This window comes from Nomascus leucogenys, chromosome 4 (assembly GCF_006542625.1).
Source record: "Nomascus leucogenys isolate Asia chromosome 4, Asia_NLE_v1, whole genome shotgun sequence".
NCBI lineage: Eukaryota > Metazoa > Chordata > Mammalia > Primates > Hylobatidae > Nomascus > Nomascus leucogenys.
In genome coordinates this window covers 20,436,442-20,447,312 of record NC_044384.1, presented here as the reverse complement: position 1 = coordinate 20,447,312, position 10,871 = coordinate 20,436,442, and the positions used below count along the sequence as shown (strand labels likewise).

The following is a 10,871-nucleotide window of genomic DNA, read 5'->3' as shown; positions in this document are numbered from 1 at the left end:
AAATATTTCTAGAGAGACTACAGAATCCAGCCACTGTTAGGATTGGAAAAAACATTTTGCAGACAACTTTGGACAGGAAGACATTCTTGTATACAATTCATTCAGAATCCACTAACATAAACACACACACTTATACTAAGCACAGAGCAAAGGAAAGCTGCTTCTCAAATGAGCTGTCACATTTTAGGTGTCCGTGGTGAAGTAATAAGGGAGCAGAGATCTTACAGACCTAGTGCTCCAGTGAGGTTTGTTGACAGTACTCTGTTTAAGGCCCCACGAACAGGCAATGTCACGGTCACGACTGGACCACAGATCTCCTGACTCCCAGGCAGAGGAGCTGCCATTGCACCTGCCATTAAAAAGCCGACGGCTCAGGGTGCTGGGGAACCGGGCAGTTTCCGTGTCCGCCAGGGCTGGGGGAGGTGTGGCCAAGGATCTAGATGATTTAATCCAGTTTACCAAAGGGGTTTTATAGTGAGCAATTAAGGCGTGGTAAAGGCATTAATCACTAATGAGTCATTAACTCTCCCCACTATTGTACAGTTAACAAGCGGAGGCCAGATTATTAGAGCCGGTCCCCAATAAAAGAGACGACAAGGTCACAGAGAGCACTATCCGCCTCCACAAGGGTCGGGTGCGCCCGTCTGGCGCTGCGGGGTCTCGCCTTTACCAGGCGGGCGAGAAGGCACCAAGGGAGAGTGCGGAGCTCTGGCTACCTGAGCAAAGAGGAAATGCAGCTTTTAATTACTTTAATTGTAATTTTTAATAAATTAATTTTTTAATTTTATCTTCCCTGACAGTCTTTCCCTGCCCACCTCCTGGAGGCTTGGATTCCATTCATGTAATAAGATTCTGCTGGTGAAAAGGAGCTCTTGGAATGTGGGCTGGAGCAGCGGACTGGGCAAGGCTGGGAGCCTGGGGTGAGGGGCAGAGCTGGATGGGGTGGATGATGGAGACAGCATCTCATCAAATGCTGAAGCCGCCAAGGCTCTTGGGTCCGCACCCAGGGTGCCCTCACCGTACGCCGACCGTGTGGGGAACGCGCTCTCTGGAAGCTGAGTTGGGGGTCCTGTCTCTCTTGCCGCCCCTGCCCCCAGCTTCCTGCGCGTGGGCTCCGGCCGTCTCCGCAAAGACTTTCAACTAGCCTGTGAATCTGGACTAGAGAGGGAGGAATTGGCATTCCCTCTACCCTCACCAGATTCTAGATTAACTGGGGCGGGGTGGGGGACAGGCAGGGATTGTCTCCACTAGTTTGACAATTCCCATTCCCTAAACATTGAATATGTATTTAGGATAAATAAATTCAGCAGGGTGGTCCCCGTTTAGTTGCTGACCTCTGGTCAAAGCCCGCCCCTCTTGGGGGTTCTCTTCCAGTCCCTCCACCCCATCCCACACTGACCAGCCCGGATCACCCTCCTGAGCAGCTCAGGTCGGGGCTCGGACCGGCAGGGGACAGAACCGGGTTCGGAACTAGGAAATCCACTAGGGATACACAGCCTGGACCGGTCCAGGGCCGCAATGCCTAACCGCAGGACACTGAGCGAGGGCGCCTCCGCGATCCTACATGTGTTCTCTTAACGTCGAGACTCTGGAGCCCAGCAATCCAGAGAGGCCGAGCCCTCAGTCCCCTGCGTCCGTGCAGGAAAGAAATTGGGCTGCGAGCATCGCCAACAGAAGCCGGGAGCCGTGGCGCGCATTATGGACACGCCGCCCTCGCGCGCAGAGACTGCTCCAGAAAGGGAAAAACGCAAAACTTAAAACGCAGTGGCTCACGCCTGTAATCCCAACGCTTTGGGAGTTCGAGGCGGGAGGGTCGCTGAAGACCAGAAGCTGGAGGCCAGCCTGGCACACATAGTGAGACCCTCGTCTCTACAAAAAAGTGAAAACAAAAAACATTAGCCGAGCTTGGTTGCTGTGTTCCCAGCTACTTGAGAGGCTGAGGCAGAAGGATTGCTTGAGGCCGGGAGGTCAAGGCTGCAGTGAGCTACGATTGCGCCACTGCACTCCAGCCTCGGCGCCAGAGCGACACCCTGTCTCTAACAAAACAAAACAAAAACTGCCGTGGGGCTGGCAAATGGTGGCCACAGGGTCGCGGGGGAGGTCCGCTCCCGGCAGGCTCCAGCTCTCTGGGTCAGCGGAGGTTCCCTGAGGCTCAAAGAGCGGTCAGCTCCCCACCTCCCCAAAAGTGCCTGACTCCGCCCTCCTCTCCGCGCGGTCCAATTCGCGGCGTCCTTCCCCGCCCCGCCATCGCTATCTGAGAGCCCCGCGCAGGCCCCGCCCAACCTGGTTCGCAAGAGCAGAAGAAGATCCCGGTCTACAGACCCGCTTGCTTTCCTCCTAGGGCGGGTCAGAGCAGACGTCGTCGGGGTGTGGGAAGGAAGCATCTCCAGACCTCTTGAATTGACTGAAGCCAATCGAGGCTTGCCCTGGGTCTGTGCTTGGAGCAGCACGGTGCCTTTTCTTCTGGAACCTCGTAAGACCCATGTGGTTCTTGTTTTCCTTCTGTGGGCACTGGTAGCATCACCTGAGCCAAACTTGCAGCCTCATTAGAGAAGATTCAAGAACCATTGAATGTGATTCTTGGGAAAGTGATGCAGGCTTCCCTCGGGGTCCCTGAAAACCTCGGGCCCGCCCTAGACCGAGCCAACAGTCTAGTTTTGGAAGCTTGTGACTCAACTTCGGCCGGCGCCTCTGCGAAGTGTTTTCTCTAGCCATGGGCTTGAGCAGAGGGGCCCCAAGTGTTTCAGGGCCATCGGGGTTTTAATGCTCTTTATCACAAGCTGCTCACCTCCAGCCAGAGTTAAGTACTGGATTCCCGCCTCATCTGCACCCCTACTCCCAGAGCTGGCAGTGAATCTCCCACCCTCAGAGCTGCCCTGCGGGGCTTGGGGACGGGGGAACCCTGGGGCAGATGCTGTGTGAAGACCTTTCCAGGAGGCTCAGGAAAGCACAGCTAGTGCCCACCGCTCAGGATCTCAGTGCCCAATATAGCCTAATGAGCTGTCGTAGAATTCATATAAGGAGCACTTATCGGCAATGTTTTCGCAACACGCACCATGATGGACACTTTTGGTTGTTTCAGCCCCAACACTTAGAAACAGTGTAAACTGGGACAACCTCTCCGTGCCTCAGTCTCCTCATTTATAAAATGGGGCTAATTGTATCTTCCTGGTAGGATTGTGGTGAGGCTTAACTGAGCCAGTAGATGTAAACCTCTCAGAAGAGTGCTGGCACATAGTAAGCCTTCAATAATTATTAGCTATTGATATTTTCGTGATCATTTTCCAAGGGCTTGTCTCTGAAATCTGGGTATGGCTCACTCCGTTGATGCCTGGAGAGATGGTTTAGAAGAAAATCTATTCTCATCTGAAACTAAACAGTAGAAGAGGAAGGGGAAGTAGCAGAAAAACTCATAGGGAAAGAATTGAAAAACAGCACAGAGGAGACGAAATGGATAATCTTGGCAATGATCTAAGGGAAATGAAGAAGATGCTGACGGTGGCATGCTCAAGGTCACAGGTGCCCAAGACTGCGGTAAGAAGGAGGACACGGCAGGTGTGGTACTCACTTGGAGCCCATGAAGTTCGAAGTTCTGTAAATAAATCATCCCTAGGGAATGAAAGGATGAAACAAATGATAGGCCAAACACACATTCATTCTGGTTTGGTTTGGTTTTGTTTTCTTGATAAGAGGTGATAGCACATGGGCTGCTCCATTCATCTCCCCCAAGGAGACATCCTTGTGAGGGAAAGTGAAGATATTACTCCCTACCTCTTGAAGGAAATAATTTATTCAGTAAAATTTTACTGATCAGCCTACTGTGTGCAAGGCACCATCTGGAGGTCTAGGGGTACACAGCCCTGGTTATGCAATGGCCTCTTAGACCCGCAGAGAAAGGACTGGAAACTATGATGAGGCTTCCCATATTCCCAGCTCCAGCGTGGTCATCCTTTTCCTAAGTCGGTTTCAGGAACCGGAGAACAGCCAGGGAATATTTCGGGGAAATGGGGACGGTGATTACAATCCATATTGCGTCATGCCAGGGTCTTGGTACTTTACACAAAGCCTTTACAGGTGATCTTATTCCATCTTTCCCACCTTCCAGAGAGACAGGGTTTATTTAGACGAGGAAAGGGGACTGGGAGCTTCCCTAATTTGCTCAGGACCGACAGACAGTAGCCAATTGATGCTAATTAAGGCTCTGGCGCAGCATCCTGAAAGCACGCTTAGGGACGGGGGTTGTGCGGTGGACGTCCCCCCACCCAGGACCTGTTGGCGGGCATCCAGGTTCTGCTGGCGGTGGCCCAGCTTCCAGTGTCAACGGTGGATATCGAGCACGCTCAGGCGGGAGTCCGGGACTCTCCTTCAGAGAGTCTCAGGAGCTTGTGAAGCGGGCTGGGATTTCGGGATTCCTTCCTCGCCCTAGAGCCGGCGCCAAAGAACTGCAGATACTGTCTAGGGCACGCCCGCAAGAACTAGCTCTCGGGGCGGTGGCGCAGGGCGCTCCATGACACTCTCCGAGCGCGGCACCTCACCAGACGCGCCTTTTACCGAACTCTGGGTTGGCGAGTGTGGAGCGAGTTGGGGAGGTTAGAGAGTCTCGAGGCTCCGAAAAGGAAAAGCATCTATTTGCCTCAGTTCTTGTACCGCTAGTCATCAACCCTGGGGGTTAGGGACTTGCACCGAACCGGAGATCTACCTGGTGAGCTGAGAGGAGTCCTTAGGAGAGCGGGGACGCCAGGGGCCGGGGGACACTTCGCTCTCGCCCTAGGCAAGGTGGTCTTGAAGCTTTCTATTGAAGTCAAACTTGAAAATATCAGCTGCCGCTGGACTATGGGGCTAGCAGGGGAACTGGGAGCGCGCTAGCGGCTGAGCCTTAGCCCCATCCACTCCGGACCCCACGCGAGCACGCCGGCTCCAGGGAAGGGCGCCTCGGGTCTAGGCCGCCGAAGCGTTCCGAAGGGGGACGATTCTCTCCTGCAGCGAAGTGTCCCTAGAATTTTCACAAGGAAACCCTGAGCTTCTTCACAGTCCTCCTCTTTCCCTGACCCACCCTGTCCGTCAAAGCACCCTCCTCCCGTACCCCAATATTCACTCCTCTCCCCAAGTCCTGAGCGTGCTTAAACAGAGTCGAAACAAAACAAGCATGTCTTTAATTCTCCTCTCAAATAGTTTGAAACTACTTATACAAAAGTTTCTCAAACTCTATTTTTCCGCCTCCCCTGCTTCCCTGTTATGGTTATCTGGGGGTCTCCAAGCCTCCTGGGAATGGCCAAGTTTAGGAGCTTCAGCCTGTTTGGGCCTGGAGGCTCCAGCGCCTGCGGGGATGGGAGCGGCGTAGCCAGCGGGGCCCGGCAGCCTGTTGCCCTCCAGCTGCAGGGCTGAGGTCCGCGAAGTGTGTTGAGGCGGCCAGAGGGCCTCTCCTCAGGCCTGAAAGTCGCCCTTCTCCCCGTGCGTCGGGAGCAGGCGCATGGCCCTGAACTATGCCTGGCGGGTGGCTTGCAGGCGACAGGGAACGAGGGGCCGAGTTGCGGGGGGTCCCTGGGAGAGAGGATGCGGGTACGGTGCGGTCGGCCCGGGGTCGGATCCCAAGACGGTCTCCAGTGCCCCTAGAGGGCCTGCCACGGCTTCCCGATGGCCTGGATGTGCTCCTTGGCTTTCAGACGCAGCGCCGCGATGCTGCTGTTGCGCGGGTCAGCCTCGTCCAGCGGGAACTTGTCCCCGAAGCCAGGCCCGCACGGGTAGGAGGGCGGCGGCGGCGCGAGAGGCTGCAGGCCGGGGCCCAACGGCGGGGAGTTGAGGAAGGGCGGCGGAGGCGGCGGTGGCGTGTAGCTGGCAGGCAGGCTCTGCGCCAGCGGCCCAAAGCCCGGCAGGCTCTGCAGCGCCGTGGCGCCCCCGCCCGGCAGCGGCGGCCCCAGCCAGGACTCCAGCGGCAGCGCGCCCCCAGCCGGCCCGCCACCGCTGCCAGGGCCCGCGCCGAGGGGCGACAGCGTCGCCGAGGGCGGGGAGCGGCTGAAGGAGAGGAGAGGCGAGTCCTGCAGCTTCATGGAGGACACTTCCAGCTTCTCCTGCCGCCGCCACTTAGCCCGTCGGTTCTGGAACCACACCTGCAGGAGAGAGCACAGGGGCCGTCGGGCGGCAGCGGAGGCTGCGGCCGCGTCCCCAACTCTGAGCCGGTTCAGCCCGGCGGGCTCCACTCCGTCCCCCTCAAATAAAACTAGGGGCGCAACTCTTATGCACCTGCCGAGAGAGGCCCGGATCTTCCTTCCTTCCACCCACTCCGACTCCTGCCACCTCGCATTCTCTTTTCTTTTCCATCCCGTTTCTCTCTCTCTCTCTTTTTTTGCCTCTTCTCTCTATTATCGCCTCTTCTGAGTCTCTTTGTCCCATCCTAGTCCTCCGTGGCGTCCCACCCTTTTCTCTGTTTATCCATAGCTGTGGTTGTATCTGTTTCCAACTCCTAGTGCGTAGCAGAAGCTCAGAAAAAAAAGTGAATTTAACTCTGCAATCGGATCGTAGAACTTTGAAACGAGATCTCACCAATTTTCTTGACCTGCTGGTTGGCAGCCCCTCCTAACAGTTTAGACTTGCTTCTTCTCCGTATGGTACAGCTCTAAGTTGCTGTATTTTGGTCTCAGACTTTCTCTGCTTTACCTACCCTTTGTCTCTAAATACAGGTATAAATAAATATTGTTGAGTAATTGGCAAGAATGGGCGTTAAAATTCAGCTCTTTTCACGGATTACTGGTTATGATAACTAGATAGGAGCAAGTGGGGCTTATTTTGTCCCAACCATATTTGAATTGCTGCTTTAATATTTTTATTTTTATTTAATTGATATCTGCTTACTATTTCTGCTGTTTGTTATTACTTTCAAAGAGTACAATCATTCCAGTCTATTATATCTACTTTTACGTTACAAAGTTAATTTTGACATTACCCTAAGACCTTAGCTCAATGACAAGGTTTTTTGCTTCTTCTTCTTTATCAATACAAAGTCCTTGCCAAGAGTAACGTCGGGTTCTTCCAATGAAACTTCATTACTGATTTGATAAAAGCGCTGGAAAATGTGTAATTACATTTTTACTACCAGTTCCACCTTCACAGGTAAGACAGAAAATTCATTTAGCAGAGAATACAAAAGAACTTCAGCCAAACTGGTGGCTTTAGTGCTATATTTATGAAGGGAAATGGGGAGATTGTTGCAACCTCAGAAGGGAGAAAGTAATTTTCAGTCAATAAGGGCAGGGGACCCCAGAGGAGAGCTGAAAGAACAGCAATCCAGCACCTAAGCACCGCAGGGCAAGCGTGTGAGAGGCTCCAATTAGGGAAAAAAAGAGAAACAACAAAAGTGTAAGTACCCTGTACCATCCTAGAAAAGATTCATCTGCATATCTAAGGCCTCAAGTCTCCCTTAAATATTAGATATTTGCCAACAGTAGAGAAAAGAAACACTGATTTGGGTGAGGGCTCCTGTCCCACCACCTCCTCAGCTTCTCTGTCTGTCCCACTCCATTCCCTACCACATCAGCTGTAGCCTTCAGATCCAGTGTTATAGACAGAAGGATTGAGGTCGGTTATTGCAATGCTCTACTGCTACCCTCAGTGTGGGAGATCCTACCTAGTATCTCTACCATCTGATTACATCATAGTCATGTGTTAAGAATGGCCATATGCTGGGTGCTGTGCTGGCCCTGTGGTCACAAAGAAGTCACAGACACTGTTTCAAGAATCTCACAACTTAGAGGAGAAGCCAAAACCTCTGAACAAGTAACAAGGGAGGATGCTGGTGGGCTCAGGTGCCCAGGGAGCTGAGTCTGCTTTGCTTGGATTCTGTAGGGTACTGGAAGGCTTTGCCTCTCCTTTTCTCTTGTATTCATTCCCTCTCCCATCCTTCCTTTTTTGAAAGCAGGTGGTAAAATTTCCACCCCTTCAGTGAAATCATTGCAGCTTTACTGCCCCAAATTAGGAGACATTGAACTGTCCTTGCTGTTTAATCCCAAGTCACATTAGGGAATTATATTTTTTTAAGCCATGACTTTTACTCATTACTTTCAACTCTTAAACTAAGCAGAAAAGAAAAAGGAGCAGCTTGTCCTCTTTTACTTTTAAGACATGGATAAAAGCTCCGAACACTTGAATATTCTCATTTCCTGGAAATCTAATTTATTAGACACACACAAAAATCCCATCTTAGTTCCACTGCCTTTCAGATGCAGTGAAATTTGTTCCCAATGTCTCTCTTTCAGCCCTCTGTAAACTCTCCCAATTTGGAAATCCTCCCAGATTTTTCACAGATGACTAGCAAATATTTAAGGCTTTCAAATATTTTAATGATCAGGGATTAAAGATAATTCAGCTTTAATTAAAGCGAAAACCCCTTTACAATAAAAAGAAAAGGCCTTTGCAGCAAGAAGTTTGGTTGGATGTGCACCAGAAAAGGAAAAGTCAGCTTCTTAAATAAATCCACCCAAAGTTTCAACTGCGAGGTGCCAGGCCCTTCGCAAGGAAACTGGCTTTTCGTTTTCGACTCGGTATGCGTAGCTAGTGACGAGGGTGGTATTTGGGGCCCCAATCCTGTCACCCTCGATCCCTACCTGCATTCCCTTTCCACTCAGCAACCCCCAACTCCTTCCTGGCTATGTCTAATGAGCTGTCGGCCTCTTCATCTTGCAAGTCATTCCCATCTTCTATTTTGAGTTTAGAAGAGGGAAACCCCCCAAAGGGAAGCTCGTACTACAAACCGGAACAGACTGCTTGAAGGGTGGTGCACAGGGAACATCGAAGATCTGTGCCTCTCCCTTGGGACTCTGGGCGTGCCAAGTCGAGGAAGGACAGTAATAAATGCATGGACGCCCGTGAATTCCGAGAAGCATTGGCTGCAATTTGGGCCTCGGGCCCTCCCGGATCCCAGTTCCTCAACCTGGGCGCTTTACCTGGACCCGGACCTCGGGTAGGTTGACCTTGCCGGCCAGCTCCTCGCGGCTGTACACGTCCGGGTAGTGGGACTTCTCGAACGCGCGCTCCAGCTCATGCAGCTGGTACGTGGTGAAAGTCGTGCGGTTCCGCCGATGCTTTTTCTTGGGCTGTTCCTCCTCTGACAGTTTCGCTTCGCCGGTGGCTGGCCCGACGGGCTGCCCTGGGCTCGGCCGTGCCTCCCCGGGCTCCTTGGGGCAGTAGGGGCGAGGGGCTGGGGCGACGAGGCCCGGGAGGGTCAGATACACTCCCCAAAGCACCCTTGGGCCGACCCTGCCTCGCCGTGGGCACTGGCCAGCCCGCCTGCGGGCTCCGAGATGGCCCGGGAGGTCCGGGGTGAGGGCGGCGCTGGGTCCTAAGCTTTCTCTGAATGCAGATTGGATGCTCCCGCCATAGACAGAGTCCCCAACCCCGCGCCCAGGTGCCTTAATAAAAGTTAAGGAAGGGGCGCTCTCGTCTGGCCAACTCCTAAGCTCGGGCTCCCGAAGGGCCTCGCACAGCCGGGGGTGCGCACTCACCTTCGTACTCGGGGGCGGGCGCCGGGGCTGGCGGCGGGGAGGGCTCGGCGCCTCCCTCGGGCGCCTTGGGGCAGGCGGGCCGAGCGCCCAGCCTCCTATCCCGCTCCTTCGCGCCACGGGTGCCCCGCTCCGCCGGGAAGGTGCCGAGGATCCCGTCTTCCTTGGTAAACCCCAGGATGGCCTCGATGCTGTGCAATCGCGAGGTGCTCCCGCCCGGGCTGCGGAGCAGGTGGCCGGCAAGCGAGAAGCTCCCGTCGGCCATGGCTGGCGCGCAGCCCGGCAGGTGCATGGGTAGCGCCGGGAGGCCGGAGGGCGCTTTGGAGACGGAGAGGAGAGGCTCGAAGCCGGGTCTTCTCGAGTGCGGCTGTGCAACCCGACGGGTCCCGACCCTAAGTCAAGCTCCGCGGGCGAAGCCCGCCCGGGCTGCGCACGCTGGGGGTGGCCGAGCCCTCAGCCCGCTGCCGCCTTAGTCCCAGAAGTCGGAAGTTCGGGCTCAGGGTAGCTGGGGCTCTCGGCGCTAAAGGCGGGGAGCCAACTGACCCTCGGCTCCTCCCCTCTCGCCCTGGACCCAGCCCCTTCTCTTGGCCCCTCCCTACATAGAGGGGCGTGTCCTCACCCGGCCCAGCCACAGGGTCCTCTCGTGGCCACCCCCGGGCCGGCACTAGGAATATTCCCCTCCCACCTCTTGATCCGTTTTAAGCTTTACAAACACACTCCGGGGATCGGCGGCGGGATGCTTGACGGGCTCGGGAACCTGGTCGCGGCACACCCCTAGTCCTGCCTCAGTGGGGCCGACGACCTTGGGCTCATCTCTCCCCTTGCGTTTGTCTCCCTCTACTTCGGGCTTACCCTCTCACTTCAGACTACCCCCTGGAGATCACCTCCCTCCTTGGACGCACCGCTCCCCAGCTTCAGACTCGCCCTTCTCGCCCCCTCTGGCTCACCTCCGCGGGGCCGCCACCCTGGCCTGTGCCCCCTGGAAGCGCCGAGGCCCATCCGAAGGCTTCCCAGCCCCGCACTCGTCCCAGTTTGAATTTCCCCTCTCTAGCTCCCTTTTCTGGACCCACTCCTTTCTTGGCTCGGTTGTAAGAAATCCAGGACCTCGCGTTTAGTTTGTCCGTCTGTATCTGTTTTAACTCCTCCCAGTCCCCTCGGACTTGAGCGCCGGCAGCCTCCCTCCCTCCCCCCAGCGCCCACCCCAGGGCCATTTATGTCCGCAAGTCTGGTGACCTCTAGCGCCCGATCGCCCAGCAGGAGACTGGAAGCCCCGAGTCGGATGTGCCTCCGGGCTCAGGTCCCACAGGAGACCCACCTGGAATTCCTTGCTCCCACCCCCTGTCCTGCGGGGAGGGCGGGCTCCTTTACTGCTGTGCAGCG

The 10,871-nt window shown here is 55.0% G+C and overlaps 1 protein-coding gene across 1 annotated transcript; it reads right to left on the bottom strand.

The window, feature by feature from the left end:
- Window positions 1-5,130: 5,130 nt before the first annotated feature.
- Window positions 5,131-10,663, bottom strand: RAX (retina and anterior neural fold homeobox). Its single transcript, XM_030810092.1, has 4 exons — window positions 10,439-10,663; window positions 9,495-9,809; window positions 8,937-9,190; window positions 5,131-6,107 (listed from the first exon to the last, which is right to left on the bottom strand). Exons 1-4 carry the CDS (start codon window positions 10,488-10,490, stop codon window positions 5,610-5,612), a joined length of 1,119 nt encoding a protein of 372 aa, XP_030665952.1. The 5' UTR covers window positions 10,491-10,663; the 3' UTR covers window positions 5,131-5,609.
- Between the last annotated feature and the right edge of the window lie 208 nt (window positions 10,664-10,871).